The 18,982-nt window shown below is 41.5% G+C and overlaps 2 protein-coding genes across 7 annotated transcripts in view; one reads left to right on the top strand and one right to left on the bottom strand.

Moving 5' to 3' along the window:
* The window catches only part of LOC149351235 (intraflagellar transport protein 74 homolog), a 29,704-nt gene extending 16,868 nt beyond the window's left edge, over positions 1-12,836 (top strand). Inside the window, exons 6-9 of one of the 2 annotated variants that reach the window (XM_089580513.1) lie at positions 518-618; positions 1,984-2,071; positions 6,311-6,496; positions 9,001-12,836. In XM_089580513.1, the coding sequence (XP_089436639.1) occupies positions 518-618; positions 1,984-2,071; positions 6,311-6,496; positions 9,001-9,252 (627 nt within the window). In that variant the 3' untranslated portion in view covers positions 9,253-12,836. The remainder of the gene's footprint in view (positions 1-517; positions 619-1,983; positions 2,072-6,310; positions 6,497-9,000) is intronic. The other variant, XM_089580514.1, reaches the window with a different exon arrangement.
* PNKP (Polynucleotide kinase 3'-phosphatase) overlaps positions 1-18,982 on the bottom strand; it is a 46,958-nt gene that overhangs the window by 13,644 nt on the left and 14,332 nt on the right. Inside the window, exons 13-15 of one of the 5 annotated variants that reach the window (XR_016290554.1) lie at positions 18,588-18,655; positions 17,975-18,257; positions 10,359-10,429 (exon numbers count right to left, since the gene is read on the bottom strand). Coding sequence is in view for 2 of the 5 variants with exons in the window: in XM_089580511.1 (XP_089436637.1) it covers positions 18,134-18,257; positions 18,588-18,655 (192 nt within the window). In the remaining 3 variants the exon portion in view is untranslated. Of the gene's footprint in view, positions 1-10,358; positions 10,430-17,916; positions 18,258-18,587; positions 18,656-18,982 lie in introns of those variants that run through there. The other 4 variants (XR_016290555.1, XR_016290556.1, XM_089580512.1 and 1 more) reach the window with 4 other exon arrangements.

Here is an 18,982-nt window from a genome sequence, read left to right as displayed (position 1 = left end):
CCACAAGGAGTCAGAGGAGCAATTTTTACTGAGAACAATAGTTTAATGGAGTTTTCCTCAGTGTCCCTTTAAAGAGCGCTTCGCTTCTAGTCCATACTGCAAAGAATAAGACCATAATTGGATTATCTTCATTACTTGACACACCTATAAAGTTCATCATCATCATCATCAGCCCGACTATGCCCGCTGCAGGGCAAATAAGCATCATGGAATCTCAAGAAGTTCCTTTTTACATCACTGGCTGTCTTTGACGACACTCATCTGCGACATTAAACAATTTTGTGTCCCAACAAAAACAGACACTAATACAGACTATTGTGCTAATTATGAACAATATCACATTGAGAAACCCAAATTTCTAACTGTTTTCAGGACAACAGAATTTCTCAACTGTAATTTTTTTACCATCTCAATACTAAAAGGCCTAAAACCTTAGAGTACATGACTCTGCATGCCACTGTAGAAAAAAAAGGCTTGGGTGAATCACCATTGGTATGACTTTTTTTTATCATCGCAGGTGGAAATTGTACAGCTTCTGGAAAGTTGCTCACGCTCGTTACCACATTTTTTGGCTTTACCAAGCCAAGACGAAATGGCTGTACTCAAGGACGACCTGATGTAAGTTCATATATGTACAAGAAAAACTCTTATGCAAGAATTCAATTCATAAACAAGTTGCATTATAGAACTGCACTTGCTGCTGTATATGCATTCTGTATTTAGCAATGACAATTAATGCATCTAGTGAAGTAGAAACTACATCAACCAAAATTTTTAATTTCCTTAAGAGAATTTTCAGTGTGCCTGACATTATCTATTGACAGCATGCTATGGTGTTGTGGCTTATGATAGTGTATTCAACATGCAACACAGTCAACTTAAAATGACTACCAACTACCATTAACTCTTCTGAACTCTGAGGTTAGTCGAATTCTGTTAATTCGCCTTTCCCCATAAATAGATCATGGGTTCTAGGCTTTATTGGGAAAAAAAAAAAGGTTGTTAGTTATCTAAATTTGAAGTGTTAAACATCAGATAATTCAAAATAGACAGCATTGCTGACATATAAATTACAAGCACGACTGTCTGTGCTACTAGAAGCACTAAACAGAGATATTTCCTATTGAATTAAGTTGTGGAGCATGTGCCAAGAATAGTCCGTTTGAAGTGGGTGTTTTAAGCATGGTTTGGACAATCACAAAGAAAAAGCTGCAGCCGCAGCTAGGAGAAGGATTAAGAGATGAAACTGATGGGGTGGTGTTGCCAATGACGGTAAATAGCACGTGTAATCGTGTCTCACTTAAAGAGTGCAGAGTTGTGAAAGCTATGCCTAAGGTCAGCTAATAGTATCTGGCCAGATTTAAAATGTTTGCATATGAGAGGTGTATGTGGCTGGCTGCCTGTGTTGGTATTAGCGATTCATCAGCATATGGGTTTTGGCTAGTGAAGTGATGTTTCTAATTACAATCTCTTGTAAGATTAGTGCCTGATCAGATAAAGCACCGCTAAGCAGTTTTAGTGAAACAGCATTGCTGACGTTGACCATGATGTCCAGGTATCACAAGTTACCGTGGCTTAAGTGCAAGCTTGCTCAATGTGCAGAATGATTCTTTGTACGCGAATATCAGCCTGCCTACCAGGTTTTAAATTGCATTAATACCATAAGGCAATTTGCACCGTGCTCATTTCCAAGTGGGAGTGCATACTGATAACAGCAGGTGTTTCAAGTAATTGCTTAATTTGCTACAAATACTTTGCATGTTTTTTTATTTGAATTTCAGATATTTTAACTGACATTGCATGTCACAAGTAGAGTAGATTATCTGATGTCAACTGTATATAAAAAGGCAAAGTAGCTAAATTATTGCATTTCATAGGATCTTAAATTTAGCAGCATCGTCTGTATGTGCTTTTGGAGAAGCTTTCAATATTATGTGCTTAATGCTTAATGAAAGCTATGCCTAAAATGTTGAACTGTTTCAGATTCAAGGAGAATGAAATGGAAAAATCAAAAATGACTTTGTCAGCTCTGGGTATGGAGCAGAAAAAGTTGGCAGTAGATTTACAGAAGGTAAGTGGAAGCACCTGTGCCTGTGTTATTTTGGAGCATAACCAGGCACTGCAGATGCTTCGCATGTCTCTTGGTTGCAGGAATGGTGCCAGGATATTCGTACTGGTGTGTTGGAGAGGGGTGGGGGTGGTAGGGTTCTTGGCCAGCATGATGCCTTCGTAGTGTTGCTCTTCATAAAGATCGACACCAGCTTCATACAATCTTTTACCAGTCATAATTAAATACAGGAACCAAGACGTTTAAGGCAATTGTTAGCAAATAAAAACTGATTAGACTAAAGGAAGCGCACAACAAATATTTATGGAGGCATCCACCACCCCTTCCTTGCCTCCCCTTGGTGCCGTCACTGCTTGGTTGGTAAATAACATTGTAGTTATTTCAGTCCATATATTTTATCCAATAACACTTCGTCTTTGTGTACTAAGAATGCTGTGAAATTTTGCTTCGTTAGAGTAAAAGTTTTGGTTTGGCATTTAAGTAATTTGATTAGAAGTAATTTTGCTGCTACGTTTGCTTTCATGATGTAAAAAAATAGCGTTATCATGAACGTTATCCAACTTGCCCAACTTTCCGCTTTGCTGTACGTTTGCTTTCTCTTGGAATCCACTCCGTTACCCTTAAGGACCAGCGGTTATCTTGCCTTCGCATTACATGCCCTGCCCAAGCCCATTTCTTCCTCTTGATTTCAACTGATATGTCATTAACCCGCGTTTGTTCCCTCACCCACTCCGCCCTCTTCCGATCTCTTAACGTTACACCTATCATTTTCCTTTCCATAGCTCGCTGCGTTGTTCTTAACTTAAGCTGAACCCTCTTTGTTAGCCTCCACGTTTCTGCCCCATAGGTGAGTACCGGTAGGATACAGCTGTTGTATACTTTTCTCTTCAGAGATATTGGTAAGCTACCATTCATGATCTGAGAGAACCTGCCATATGCGCTCCACCCCATTATTATTCTTCTAGTTATTTCCCTCTCATGATCCGGATCTGCGGTCACTACCTGCCCTAAGTAGACATATTCTCTTACTACTTCCAGCACCTCGCTACCAATTGCGAACTGCTGTTCCCTTGCTAGGCTGTTGAACATTACTTTGGTTTTCTGCATGTTAATTCTTAGCCCCACCGTTCTGCTCTGCCTGTCTAACTGATTGATCATGCTTTGCAGTTCTTGTCCTGAGAAAGTTAGGTGGGCGGATGAGATCAAGAAGTTTGCGGGGATGCAGTGGCGGCAACTGACAAAGGACAGGGTTAATTGGAGAGACATGGGAGAGGCCTTTGCCCTGCAGTGGGTGTAGTCAGGCTGATGATGATGATGATGAATTTTGCTGCTGTGGTAGCTCAGTGGTTATGGTGCTCGGCTGCTGACCCTAAAGGTGTGAACTCGAACCGGCTGCGGCGGTCACATTTTGCCTCCATTGAAATGTTAGAAACCCATGTAGTGTGCGATATCAGTGCACATTAAAGAACCCCAGGTGGTCGAAATTATCTGGAGCCCTTCACTACAGCGCCCCTCATAACCTGAGTTACTTCGGAACATTGAACCCCATAAAACCAAAACCTAAACCGATCAGTAGTAATTTATTTTTGTATCCTTGAATTAAGTGGACAAATTTCTCAGTGCATTCTTGTATATTTATTAAATTACATTCACATCACTAGCCTTGCATTGACAGTGCCACTTGTGGGCAAACATTCTATGATAATAGAGTATAGAAGTTGTCAAGTTGCGCAAGTTTTATGCAAGAATGCTCCAAATTCAAAAGTTTAGCAGAGCGTGAAGTTGGGCTAGTTGGTTTATAGCACATAAAATTTGCATGAAAAATTACAGAGGGTACTACTACGCTTTGAAGGCGAAAGCGTTAAATTTTTAATCTATATTTTTTTTTCATTCCTTTCTAATGACATACCTACTTATTAGCATACAGTTGTAAGGCAACGCATACACTAAGTGTCACCTTTATTCGCCAACAAGCAATGTGGTTTTGTGGCCTATGGGTTGCATGCTCGCCTTGCAATTTGAAGGTCTTTAGTTCAATTCCCCGCACATCGTAAGAAATTTTTTCTTTGCTGATGACATCAGTGGTGTTTTGTGGACCCCTTTTACTGGATCCCGGGTTTTGTTGCTGATGAGCCATATAAGGCTTTCACGTTAATAAAACTGGACTAAAAGGTGCAAAAAATACAAGTGCTACTAGCAAGTGAAAGTCTACTGCGAGCGACACAATAAATAGGGAGCGTTCAAAACAGAAAAACACAGCGGCAAAGATAGCGGACACGAAGCACTAAATACACCTGAAGTTCATGGTGATTGCCTAGCTGTCAAGGTATGCAATCTCCCTTGCTAGCCGGGTGACAGAGGGTGGAGGGTCCACTGACACAAGTGATGCTCGAATTAAGTGCAGCCTTTATGATCAGCAAGAAGTTTCCTAATTGTGTCAGCCCTTGTGCGGCTTCGGGACATTAAACCGCACATATCATTGCCATGTCTCGAGAACTGTGCGTTCCTGTACATGCAAGCTCACTGGAACATGGGTAACTCTCATCAAGCAAAAAGTTATTTGTTTCAATTGGCAGGAGCCATGTCCACAGGCTGGCAACACAAAAACTTCTGTATTTTGTGCTATGCAAAATGACAGCAATGTGTACAGGGAAGAAAAGTCATAAGGTCAGTACTGTCTCTCTCTGAGGCAAGCTGTAAAAGGTCAATTTTACCATGATGAAGAAAGAAGCTACTGGATCCAACTTTCCTACTGATGTTTTTTTGTTTGTATGTACTGTGGCCTCGATGAAGTTACTTTAGTAGTGGAGTAGAGGAAAAGAAAACAGTTGAAATCTCAAACAGAATTCAAGCACAAAGATCAGAATATTAGCAAAAAACAATGGCTTCCAGGCAGCAAATGCCACGGTTAAATGATGAAAGAAAGGAGCTGTATTTATACACGTCAGTGTGATAATAAATAGGAGTAAGGTTCAGGCTGCGGGAACTTATAGTGATAGCAGCTGCTTATTAAGTTCAAATAACTATTTAGTGATGCAAAGCATTGAGATTGCACCAGTGTGTGTAATAATTTTGGGCATTCTGTACAGTGACAAGATGATAGTGTTGCAAGACCTAAAGCCATATAATGGGAAGAAGGGGAAAAATCTCTGCCATAGTTGTGGAAGGTGACATATACTGATTTTTTCCAAACTGAGTCTAACTTTTGGATATCAGACTTCATATGAGGGTTGCAGGTGACACAGCTGTAATCAGGAATGGGATGGACAAGGGTTTTGTATACAACACTTTGGTTTCCTTTGGGGCCTTGTGTAATGTGCACTGCAGGTATCAGACATGTTTTAAAGCTTTGCTACGTGCGAGAGTTCTATGTTTTGACCATGAACGAGATGGCGGAGCTCACGCCAGAAGAGTTGTGTTATGAAGCGACTAGTCAGGCGTCATGGGTGTGGGCGTTAGTTATATAACGCATTATGCATTGCTTATGCTTATGCGTTATGGTTGTTGAAGCGGGTGGTCAGCCACCTTGTTCTCATGTTATACTCATGAGGGCATAATTTTACAATTGCTACTACTGCTAAGCCTTCTATTTCCAACAAATCATGCAGAATTTTGAACTATTGTTTAACTAGAGTAGTAGCTAGAATTATGAAGTTTTTCTTGTACACTGATTAAATGGGAAGTCTGTCGTACTATAATTTTGGACTTGCGTAACTGAATGCAAACTCCACAATTGTTTTTTTACCTTTGAGCTAGCTGTTATGCGAGTTCATAGCAGCCAGCATGCTGTTGCAAGACTGCTCTCTGAACTTGTAAATGACTCCTAGCCTCCCAGAGTGCATGGTTCATGTTCTTTGTGAAGTTCACCTCTTTGAGCTGCACACAGCCTTGGTTACACTGCAGCAAGCATAGCATGTTTCGTAAAGAATTTGATCTGTTTCCATGCTTTTCACACTGGATACCACATTTTAATTCAGCAAGTGGGCCTATTGTTTTTCTCAAATCACTTTTCTTACTGCAGATAGCAATTGCATGTTTCTGAATTAAGTCACATGTTCAGAAAAAATGTGCAAACCTATTTTTGACTGTCTTGTGCATAACATGCCTCTTTAGTCATGAAAAAATTGAAGAATGTGGCTGAAATCTTTCCAGTTTTCATCTTGAGCTGGAAGCATATCAGCTCCGCTCTACTCATATGCTATACTTCAAGGAGTTCTGAAGAAAATGAATTTTTTTTTACAGATCGAACAATTAGAGAGCAAAGTTCAACAGGAACTAGACACCCTCAGGCAGAAAATCAAACAGATGGAAGAAGACATGGTTGTCTTCAGCGATATAGACAAACTGAGAAGTTCTTCAGAGCACAAAAAGCAAGAGCTGATAGCCGAAAAAGAAGCTCTGCAGATAAAGAAGGGGCCAACTAGAAAGGTGAACTGCTTTCAACAGTTCTTGAGCGCTTTCATATCAGGGTTTACTTAGAAACTGTCATACACATGTTTTCCAGCTGAATTCATTGAAGAGATTTACATAGTAACCAGGCTTGCTTAGAAGCGTGTTTAGAAGAAAGTACCTCAGGGCCAGTATAATATAGCAATTCCATTTTGATTCCAATCTATGTACTACTCCTTTTCAGTTCTTTGGCACTGCCCCAAGCAAAGCCCCACCCCCGCCATCACTGGGCTTGAGACAATGACGTTGATGGAATGCAGGGTGTGGCATAAAGTCAGCCACAAAGAGCAATACAAAGAGCGGAGGGGGTGGGGGGCAGGGGATCATAACGGAATCATTACAGTAATCAGCCCAGGCTTGCTAGCTTTTTCCCACAAGTTTAAAGTTAAACTTAGGAGCTCTTACTGGTCACCAACATCAGTATTTTTGAAAGTCTGAGCAGACCATGCTCTCAGTTACGCTGAGTGAGTATCTGATGCTTGTCAGCATACTACAGTCTGCCTTTTTTTTTTGTTCACTTCAAACTGTGTAGCACATTTTAAACTGCAAACTTAAGGCTAGTCAGTTCAAGAATGTGAAAAGGGTCTGCATTTTTACAGGACCAGAATATGTTATTTACAGATAGAAATAGCCGTACTTCATGTTTGTTGTAGGTAGGAGTGAAAAGGAAAGCCCTCGTTGGCTTCAGGTTTTTCTTTGCAGCACTTATCTCCCACTTTCCCATGCATCCTTAGTCATTAGCGTTTTTCGGTAGAGGGTTTATTGCTAGGTTTTCTCACCATTACATAAGCTTGTGCGCTTATGCTTTGAAGCGTATATTGATACCACTTGAAATTATTTAGCTCATACAAATAGTAGTACCCTTTAGCATTACACTATTGCTCAAAACTACTCTGCTTGTGCCGAGCTATAGCTGCACTTGAATCGTCTTTCAATTTGAGCAGTCTGTACGCATGCCACAAGGATGGAAGGGAAATATCTGTGCAGCAATAGGTCACAAATTTAGTAATACCTGCCCTCATATATTTTGATAATGTGCTTCCTGAAACATTTAATCTGCAACCTCAAATTTACAGCTTACATTGGCGTGACTTAGATATTAGTTTATAGGTGAAAACTTCCTGTTTAAAACATCTCTGTAATGGTTGCTGTAAACTGCTAAAAACGTTCATGAAGCAAAAGTAGGGCCACTAAAACTAGCTAAAAGTATAACATTTACTTGTGTCACTGGTGCCCACTTGGATAAAAATTTACCTCATTCTAAACAGGCAGCTTTAAAAAAAAAACATCTATTAGATTTTTACTAGAATCCATGCGGCAGCGACAGTTACGTTGCAGTAACTATTTTTTTTTTTACAATGGCATGCATTATGCTGGGTGTTTCACCTAAGACGTTGTACACTTTTTAAAAATAGGCTTTTTGAGTTGGAAGAGCACTTTTTTTGGCACAGCATTGTCAGTGGTGTAGTGCATCAGAAGACATGCTTAACTAGTAGGCTGGTTAGCTAATATTGAACAGTTAACTTTTTAACTATTGCTGTTAGTCTCTGTTCTTATTGAAAGGCGTGTAGCCCATCATAAGTAATATACATATCAGTTTTTAGAATTTCAAAAACTCGATTACCCTCGGGGCTATTTTGGCTATTTCGAAAAGTTACATGCACTGGAGGGCTTGCTTCACCTGCTAGCTTTTTGAAAGTGCATGTATTTTGGCGTGAGCGCCAAACACCAGTATTATCTGGTCTATAGGTCACGCTATCGTCCAAGGCCTAAACTGCCCTCTTCCATAAACTATTGCTTAGCAAATGGTTCAGCAGCAGAATTCTCCCTGGAATCGATGCCCAAGTCCAAGTAGTCCGGCCATCTTGCACAGTTTACTCTGGTACTTAAAGAAGGCATACAATCCACAAGCTTGCCAATGTTGTGCCAATGAATATTTTAGAGAAAAAAGCACAAATCATATACCTTGGTGGTCACAGGAATGCTAATAAAATGCAGGTTCCCTTCAAAAGATGTGTAGAGAGTTCTAGAATATCCTGTTCACATTTCCGTGTTTTAGTAGTTAAAATGCAGAGCACCTTTCTCTGTCACTGATGATCTGACACAAAGCAAAAGTTTCACTCATTCTGACAAGCATCTTGATTGATAATTGTGTTTTGCGCCTCATGAAGAAAGGCACAAATATGAACAAGGTTTGATGAAGACTGTTTACTCTAGTCAGCACCACATGATGATATGTAAAAGTACCCTTTAAATATGCCCAGACTTTGACTAGCAAAACAGGAGGAGCATGGATGATCATATATTCAGGCAAGATTTACACTTAGTACATTGCTGCCAAATGCTGGTGCTTGAGGGTGCCCCTGCAATCATCATTGCTTGTGCTGACCTCACCTGAATAGCCCTTCACAAAAACCACAGTTCTTGCGTTTCTTCATTTATCTTACTTGCCTAAACATACTGATTCTCTCTTTTTCTGGAAGGTGGTGGAAGAGTTGCAAGCTCAGTATGATGAAGCAAGAGCTGTACTGAATGAGGAAGAAGGCTACACACGCTTAGTCAACCTGGAACGTCGTTGGCAACATCACGAGCAGAACAACTTTGCTGCACAAGAGTACGTCGAGGCTAAACTCGCAGAGTACAACTACCACCCTATCAGACAAAATGTGCAGGCTCTGCTGGAAGCCTACAATGCTGCTTTGCAGGAAAGCCTAGCAAAGGCATCTTACAGTTGAAATTGCTGGAGTCATGTTGTTAAAGGGGCCATGAACCACTTCTTGAGCATGGCTAATGAACATGTTAGACAGGTAGAGTATATCGTTGTAAACACCTCTGCAGAGTTGTAAGGTCCCACATAGTACATAATGTTTGCAAACGAAATGAAAAGTCAGCTGTCCTTTGTTTCTTACACTGGCTCCTTCAACTAATTTATGCTGCCATAGAGCAACCACTGTGCGATGTTAACAACCACATGGCCATATGTGCCACTCATCAATGTAATAACGAAAGCAGGGTTGCCACACGCAACAGTCACCAGCCACAGCCTTTGTAGGCAGTACATATCTCCCACGGGTAGTTAAGGAAGATAAAATGGAGGAGAGTTTCAACTTAGGGGATTGCAAAAGCTAACTACTGCACCTCTGATTTCTCCACTTGTGTAGCTCACTTGAAGCATTCTTTTGGAATGACATTGCTTGCAAGGCGCTCAACTGACCCCAAAACATTTCTCAGTCAGCCGAGAGGTATTTCAGGCCTTGTGTAGGGTTTGCACTTGGGGGAAATTTCAGCTTGGCTTTGAATTAGGCAGAAAATTTCACTTATTACAAAGCAGAAATGCAGGTTAGATTAACGATGCACAGCAAACATTGACTGAAAGAATGAAGACTGGTCAAGAACCCAACTGCAGACAAAAAAGTGTCCTCAACACTTTGCTTGGTCTTTTTAGTTTCTACTCAAACCTTTTTTGAATATTCTTCAGTATTTTCACTTTCCAAGATGCAATGCATGAGAGTAATTTTCCTCTAGCATGATAAAAAAAGAACAGCATAAGCTGCAATGCTGGAAAATACTAGCAGATGTCCACAGTTAAAGGGGCTCTCAACAAACTCTTGATAACACACCAAGCAGGTAGCACCACCTCAGTCATACACACTACCCTAAACGGTACATAGCATTCATCGAGTTAACTAATGGCTCTGCTTCATTTCTAGCGTAGGCCTTTCCATTCTTCTGTTGTAAAACAATTGTTGGATGCCATCAGTGCACCCAAGCACTGACATCCTGCTTAAAAACCAATGTAATATGAGCAGGCGCCTGAAGATGGTGGTGAGAGCAGGTTTACCGTTGGCAAAGCAGATGGATGTAGCCTTGTTAGATGGAGTGCCACTCTTGAGAGAAAAGCGGGGAGAGAATCTGAGTGGAGGGAATACAAAAGCCTAATGTCATACCCTGAACTTCTCCATGCTTGCTGGAAGTTTAGGAAAAATAGTAAGCATTCCTTGTGATTAACAAAGAGGCACTCATACTCTACCAGCATACTCATACTTAAGTGATGTTTAACAGAGGGAATACAAGATAACAACAACGCGATGGCCTATTTAGCGTGGTTAGGCCAAATGTGAATTGGGTGCGCTAGCAATTTGGTTTTCACTTTGGTTTCGGTTCAAGGCTTGCTTTTCAAGGTCAAGCAGGCTTCAGACAAAGATCGGCAAAATTGACTTAAGCTCTGCCTTAAGGGTACGATGCAATAGCATTAATGCCCATATATGCAGAATTGGTCTTTCTTTTCTTTACATTCACGGATTGTTGGGAGTCCTCGTACCACTCCTGGTGCTGTGGTTCAGCAGTTAAGCTATGTGCCACTGCCCTGCAATAGCAGGTGCGCCACCAGTGGGGCTTGCGAGACCCAGGTTGCTCTTCGCGAGCAACCTCTCGCTACCAATCATTAATTAAAACTGCCACCTGCCATGGTGGGCAGTTTGCTCACAGTCTGGTAAGCAAGTTGTGATGACATCATAAAGTGACGAGACCAAGGGCTTGTGGGGGGCCACCTAGGAAGACGCTTCGGACAAAAAGACATCAGAGAAATCTTAGACTGGGGGTTATAGTGCTAGCACACTTAAAATTAGAGGGGCCCTTAAGGGTATGACACAATAGCATTAATGAGTTAATGTCCATATACTATATGGAACTGGTCATCCTCTACTTTGTGTTCATAGATCCCTGGGAGTCCTTTAACACTCCTGGCGCAGTGGTTAAGCAATGTGCCACTGCCGTGCGATGGCAGATGCTGCCACCGGCGGGGATTGTGCGACTCGGGTTGCGCTTCCCGAGCAACTCTCGCGACCAATCATTACCTGGCATGGCGGGCAGTTTGCTCACAATCTGGCAGGCAGGCTGTGATGACGCCACAAGGTTACATGACTTAGGTGGCCCACCTCGGTTGCTTCTGTGGGGATTTTATCATGGATGTTTCGCTCGCGGCCAACGTCGCCGATGAAGACACAGGCGATGACACCAGCTTTTAATCTGGTGGGCACACAGGACCATACAGACAACTGCAAAGTGGCTGCGTGGAAGCTGTAGTGCAATCTGATCTGGTCTCCTTTTTTGCAATAAAAGTTTATTCTCTCTCTCTGTGATGCAGGCTTCTTAACACTATTGTACTAAAAAAAGAAAAAAGGATGAAACATGCAGCATCGGTTTCCTAAAGGAATGGGTGCAACAAAAGAAAAAACATGACAGCTTCCAAGGTTGTAGAAAAAAAACCAGAACCACATGCCTGAGATGTGGCATAAGTATAACTATGAAGCCAACAGCCACCGAAACCAAGGTGCATAGGGGAATGTTTCTATCTTATTTTCTTTCTTTTAATTTTGCAGTACTCATCAATGGGAAATTAAAAAATTGGTTTCTTAGGAAAGGAAATGCCGCAGTAACCGACACCCAAACCGCACCTTAACGGAAAGGATAAAGGAGGGAGTGAAAGAAGAAAGTAAGAAAGAGGTGCCGTAGTGAAGGGCTCCGGAATAATTTTGACCACCTGGGGACCTTTAAAATATGCTGACATCGCATAGCACACTGGCACATTTTGTATTTCGCCTCCATTGAAACGTGGCTGCCATAGCCAGGTTTGAACCTGGGAACTCTGGTTCAGTAGCCGAGCGCCCTAACCACTGAGCCATCGTGGAGGGTATTGGGAAATTAACAGTGTAATTATTTTATCACTGAAAGATAACTGATTACAAAGTAGAAGGAAAAACAACCACATGCCGCCAGTAGTATCCGAACCCACGACCCCAGAACTTAGCTACGGCGGCGGCTGTCCAGTCTTCTACGTTTGGGGGTACTTTATGCTTTTGTGTTGCCTAACCTTGAAAGTGTTCACCAGCGCCATCGCCACCCTTGTTCATAACGGTAGATCCCACTGCAGCGTGTGGTTGTTTCAGTTACCAGTTATCTTTCAGTGATAAAATAATTCCACTATCAATTTCCTATTGATCAACACCACAAAAAAAAAAAAAAAACTTTCCTACATGCCTTAGTTTCGGAGACTGTTGGCTTCCTTCATTTGTATGTCATAACGAACCTCTGATCTCTCTACCCCTGTCTGCTCAAATAGCGATTATAGACCTTAGATTCAAAAGTAAAAACCTGCACTCCCATACGTAACACACTTCCCCAGTACAGATAGTGCATACAATCGGGCTATTTGGTTCATCATTGCACAGCTCTGCCTTGCACTTATGTATGTGTGTACTGTACTGTGTGTAAAGTGTGCCTCTGGTAAATAAAAATTTTGGTTTGTTTATAGTGCTTACCCACATTTCTCTGTGTTCACCCCATGTTTCTAGAACTAAAAAAAAAAAAGGCTATAAACATGGTTCCCCACCCTGAGCAGCAAATAAGCAAATCACTTTTAGCACAATGCATCTCGTTATCTGAGCACAAAAAAAAAGTAAAGAAAATAGCTAAGCTGCTCAAGTGTTAAGACTAGGGGTGTGCGAATATCAAATTTTTCGAATACGAATACTTAGTTCCGAATATCGAATCGAATATCGAATAGTGAAGGAAAGACACATTTAACCACTTCAAAACATTTATTTGAGCATCCAAGAACATCACAGCTCAACTATCAATAAGTAAATGAACACAAAAGGTGTGTGTGGCTGCACAGAAAGTATCGAAGCCTAGAACATTATTCTTAGAAGAGTGAAATTTTCAGAGAAAATGGCTAGTACACAGCACTGATTGAATCTAGCATGCCATCAGCGCAAAAGTGCGTTGCTGGGATGAACATTAAAGGTTGTTGTGAAAGAAAACCAGCTGCTCCACATGGTCAGGCAGGAGTCGTTCCCTTCTAGCTGAAACGACTTCTCTAGAGACAGGAGAGCTGAAATGACTTCTCCCAAACGTACACCCCTAAAGGAAGCCGAGCGCCAGGCCGGGGGACGCTTGTACCCTTCTGTACCGGTGGGTGCCCGGCGGTGGGTTTCGAACCACCCACCTCCCGCAGCCGAGACGGGCGCTCAAACCACTAGGCCACGACTTCCCCCTCACTTGGCACTGAAGTACAAGATATTGCGAGGTACTTCGTGCACAGCTTTGACTATCGCAGCTTCACAGGTATAGCCACAAAGAAGCTCACAAGCACAGTCAGCTACGGCATGTCCCAACATTACGCATGGGTGTGGACGTCGCCAAGTTGTTATGTCTATGTCAATTGGACTTGCGCACCGAAATGTACGCTGGTGCTCGCAATAAAATATTCGGCTAAATACGAATATTCGCAGGGGATCGAATAATCGAAACAACACGAATACTTAGATTTCGAATCGAATACGAATAGCAAAAATCTAATATTCGAATTATATTCGAAAATTTCGAATATTCGCACACCCCTAGTTAAGACCTGACAGATGCCCGAATCTGATTTGGGTTCCATTCTTTGGGTTGTGCATTTTACTTAAAGCTTGCTCATTGACGTGTTGTTGGATATGCAGTTCATAGTCAGTGTGTCATGTTGATCATACACAATAAAATATAGCTGAACTGCACTAATAATAAAACCGATTTAATAAAAGAGTTGCACTTCCCTTTTCTATGCACTTAAAGTCTTACCACAAAATCTAAGAGCATTTTATTCCAAATGCAAATGCTAGGTCTTTCAGTTTGCATCTTAAGCGCAAACTACTTTCTCCACTTTCTCCAAATGAGTACTCACGAGATCAGGGGATCACACTTTTTTTTTTTTTTAACTGCACATGATGCAGAAAAAATTATAGCGGGTGACAAAATCTCCTACACGAGTCTGCTAAAGGATTTGCTACCAAGCTCACTGTTCTCAGAAATATTATTTACTGTGTCTGCTTGCAAACATGAAAAAGCACCTCAGTTGCGATATGAAAAGTGCCAAATTCTCTGAAACAGAGAAATCACTGCTAGCTGCAGAACATTAAGAGCTGTGAATCTGCAATGTAAACTGTTCTGAACAGAGTGCCTGGGAGGGTAAATTGTGATCTATTGACGATAAAGGTAGCCATGAACTTTTTCATAAAAAAGGAAACTAAAGGGGATTTCTGGACATTTTGAGTTGATCACATTACATTTCTCAGACCTCCCTTTCTTAGTTGCAATTTTTTTTTTATACTGAGCCAGCCATTTTGAGAACAGCAAAAAAATCAAGAAACCGAAAATGGAGTACAGTGCTTACAATTACCCACAAATGACACCACAAAGTTATCAGCAAAACTGCTGTGCACATAATTCATAATTAATGGCTAAACTGGCAACTGTAGCAATAACCCAAATCATAAAATATCTGGAATGATTGAAAACAAGCTTATAGAGCCGAGCCCACTTATAAGAAATCTCACCATCATGCGGATTGCATTCATTATATCCGAAGTCCATAGTAAGTGAACTTCTCATATTACATCTAAAGATACGGTTCCTAGACAGAAGTGGCATTCATTCCTAAAAGAGTGCATGATATGCATCTACTCCTTCAAAGCAGACATTATCGTGGTGCTATACAATCTCAGTGCGGTCATGTTCTCCACAAGACCCTTGCCACAAACCAGCTGCTTTAAGGACGTGGTAAAACTAATTGCAGTTGAAGTGTTCACGGCAGCTTGTTGCTGGTAGATCTATCTATTCACATTCCATGTGGTCACAAAGTGCTCGTACTTTGCGTATGACAAAACATGGCAATGCCATATTGGAGTCTGCAACATCCCAGTTGGCATCCACCCAGCTCTGCATCAGGCACGTTGCCACAAATCACATGCAACTGATCACGTGAGTTTTTCACAACGTAATATGACTAGGTGTTTAAAGAATCAAATGGTAGCCTTATTCTTGAACTGACCTGGCAATACAGCGCGCGCGTTTTCACTGCATATCAATCGGATATGTCCACAGCACCTACCGCGGACGAAAAGACGTGAGGAGCACCTGCTTGCATAGCTGATAACAGCCGCATTGCAGAAGGAGTGGTATAAGAGAGCGAGAAAGGTGGTCTATGCTTTCAGAGCCTGTACCACATGACTAGCCAGCTGGGCACCTTCAGTGTGCTTGATGCCGTTGGGAATGGTAAAGGAAAAAGCAGAGGAAAAAAAAAACATACAGTGGTTGCTGTGGAGGGAAGGAAAAAAAACCACGAAAAAAAGAAACTAGACAAATGCCATTTTCAAATAGGATGGCGTGAGCTCTTCCACACACTCACTCTTGAGCTCACTTCATATATAACACTCTATCACTGCAAGGCAATTTTATTCATTCTTTTCATGAAACAGATTTTTTGACACACCCAGCATGCGCAGATATCCTTTTTGGGGGACGCCCCTGATGGAATGAACTTCTGATAAGGTTAACAAATTTTCATGGTCCCTTCAAGTTGATCTTTAATGATTTCAGTGGAGGTGAAAGGCAAAAGGTGCCCAGATACTGTGCAATGTCAGAACACATTAAAGAACCTCAGGTGGTCTAAATTAATCTGGAGCCCTCCACTATGGTGTCCCTCATAGCCTGTGTGTTGCTTTGAAACATTAAACATGGCAATTTACAATTTCTTTTTAAAGAGCCTACAGGAATAAGTGAAGCCATCTGAACCCATTCAATGATCAAAAAAACAGTTTAAGTTCTTGTTTTTTCAATTACAAGTGTCACCAATGTTAATGGTGAGGTAAAAAGCCCCACGGTGCTCTGTATTGCTCATATACAAGACATGTGCTGCTTAGATTGACAGGCAGAGTTAAAGACGACAACACGAACAGTTAACTGTTCGTGTTGTCACCTTTGCGCTCTTTCTGTCTTCTGCCTCTTCCTGTGTACGTTTGTTCGTGTGCGCAACGCCATCCCAAGAAAGCTATGCACCAACTCGCCCAGCAAGAAGTTCTTCTACATTAAATGACTACGGCGGCCAAGCAGCAGCGTAGTCCGCCGCCAGACGTGCCTGGACGCAGCATCATTGCGGAAAGATTGGCACCTGAGCCAGCATGCTCAGATTTACTCGAAATTATTCTAATAACACAGCTGTTTCGACTTTTCTGGTGCGAACTTTATATATGTATAGTGAGCCAAGCGGTGCTCGATCACAGTTGCCCTCACGAAGGAAAAAATTTCCTGCATGGCAGCACAGCTGTGGGCGACGCTGAAGCCCCTATAACTTTGCCTTTTTTTTTTATGGTGGACAGAAAATTTTACAGAATGGCTTTAGGTGAATCCTGCGTTGCATTAGCATGCTTGCTGTGTGCCGGTGAACCGCTTGCGTCGCAACGGTGCACCAGGTTCTGTGCCCAAACTGTGTTCGCGCTGTGTATCTTTTCGCTTCGCGCCCAAACCTTGCTCTTGGGGCAGGTTACGGGGTGATGGTAGCCGTGTGCGGCGTCGGGCGGAGACAGTGGCGCTTTGTCTGCGTTTACGCAGATCTGCTGCCGAAGGGACGGCAATCAAAGCCGTAGAGGTGGAGCTCCGGTAAAGTTATCTCCAACAAGATAATTTGTGAAAAAAGAAAATTTAAAGGATAGTAGGGTTTTTCCACGGCCACCTCCCTCACCACACCAGAATTCAAGGGTTTTCAAGGACCCCATGAAAATTCCTGGACTCTCAAGGCCCTTGAAAACACTTCTTCCACATTCAAGGGTTTTCAAGGTTTTCAAGGACCGCATGGACCCTCGTATTCCTACACCCTGCCAGCCATAAGTTTACACTTAGCTTTCCCATCAGATTTGGCTGGGGAAAAGCAAAAGCAACATGGACTCAATGAAGGCATCAATTGATTCCTTTATTGAGTCCCATGGTCGATCGATCGATCGATCCAATCAATCAATCAATCAATCAGATTGCTTCCCTGATTGAAAAGCAAACGAATTTTGTTAGTCACAAGGTAGTGGCATATAATGTTGGTCCCACTAGGTAGTCAAGACCTTTACACATCTCACCAATCAAGGTCTCTGCAAGAAGCACCATAGTAGTACTCTTAAAACCGTTTCTTTAGGCACACTATTAGCTCATCATGAGGGCTGGTGTTTTGTCTGAAAGAACTGTAGTTGGTGTAGCCATGTATACAGTTTTGCTGTGCTCACTGTTAATGGATACTATGTTCCTCTCCATAGGGTTACAAAAAAAAACTCCACAACCCTCATAATGGTTGTTTTTCTAGAGAATGTTTTCATTTCTTTCTCATAAAAAATGGAGCTTTTTGGCAACAAAGCAGTCCTTCCTACTACAGACGTACAATTTAGTCAGCAATTACCTAACATTTGTCCACACTAGAAATGCTTGAAACTTGCAGTAAAAATTTGCCGACAGACTGCAAAAGTCTGTTTAGTTGAAAACTCTGGCACCTGGAAATTTTTATGTGCAGTTATTTTGTCAGGAAATTGTGCATATGCTGCTATGGGCTAAAATAAATATTTATTCAAAAGCACAAGCAGAAATTAGCATGGTGTGTACCTGTAGAACATGATGTGCTGACTTCCATTCCCGAGACAACATTAAGGTGAGTCACTTCGTAAAATAAAAATCTTCACAGATTCTTCATCACAACCCAAGGTCATGGAAGCAACTGTAGATAAGGCTTCTGTGGATAGTGGAATATAACCAACTTAGATATTACTTGTCTTTGAGAAAAGATCTGTACAGTTTTTCATCATCAGGCGTGCTGAACTTGGGAACAAAGTTGATTTTTACAATTTCTGAGAATCCCTCGGACAAACATGGCTCCTTGAACTTGGACCTGAAAAATGATTTGAGAGAACAAATTGCAAGCAAGTGCTGCTTCATTTTAACAGTTTTGAGACTTGTGACAGAAAAATGAATATGCGGTAAGATTGTAGCCATATTTATCAGAGGTGCTGAGATAGCCGAGCGATAACCAGAATGCTTAACAAACCCAAGTGAGGCCCTTGGGTTTGAAAAGTGTACCCCAGCACGAAAGCAATAAAATACCTCTTTTTGGCTTATAATAAGGGAAAGAATATAGCTAAAGCAAATGTCATTAGCAAAACAGGAAACTAGTCGGTTGTTTCCAACACTGTCAAGAGCTTTTATTAATAAAGGTACTCACCGATGACTGTAGAGAACCATATCAGTTACAGAAACATGAGGTTGTCCTTTTAGTTTAATTTCTCGAAACTGCAATTATTCAGAAACAAGAATAATGAGATATAGGCACTCACAATCACTGGAAGAATATCGATTCAACACATACTGTTTTAGACATTCATTTTTTTCCATTAGCCATTAGGGAATGGAATAACCTGCCATCACGTGTAATTACCTCATCTTTAGAAAAATTTTTAGACATATGAAGTGCACCTACTAGTTCTACAATATGCATCATAAACACCATTTTGTTTGCTCCATCTCAACCAATGAAAATTATGCTTTCTAGTGTATAATGCATCACGTTGTTCTTGTTTTCTGACATTTTTTACTAGTTACTCCCATGTTATTCGTTAC

Source organism: Amblyomma mixtum, chromosome 3, assembly GCF_055824585.1.
Source record: "Amblyomma mixtum isolate Tamu chromosome 3, ASM5582458v1, whole genome shotgun sequence".
NCBI classification, from domain to species: Eukaryota; Metazoa; Arthropoda; class Arachnida; order Ixodida; family Ixodidae; genus Amblyomma; species Amblyomma mixtum.
The sequence above is the reverse complement of the archived record's forward strand: the minus strand, read 5'-3'. Positions and strand labels throughout refer to the sequence as shown.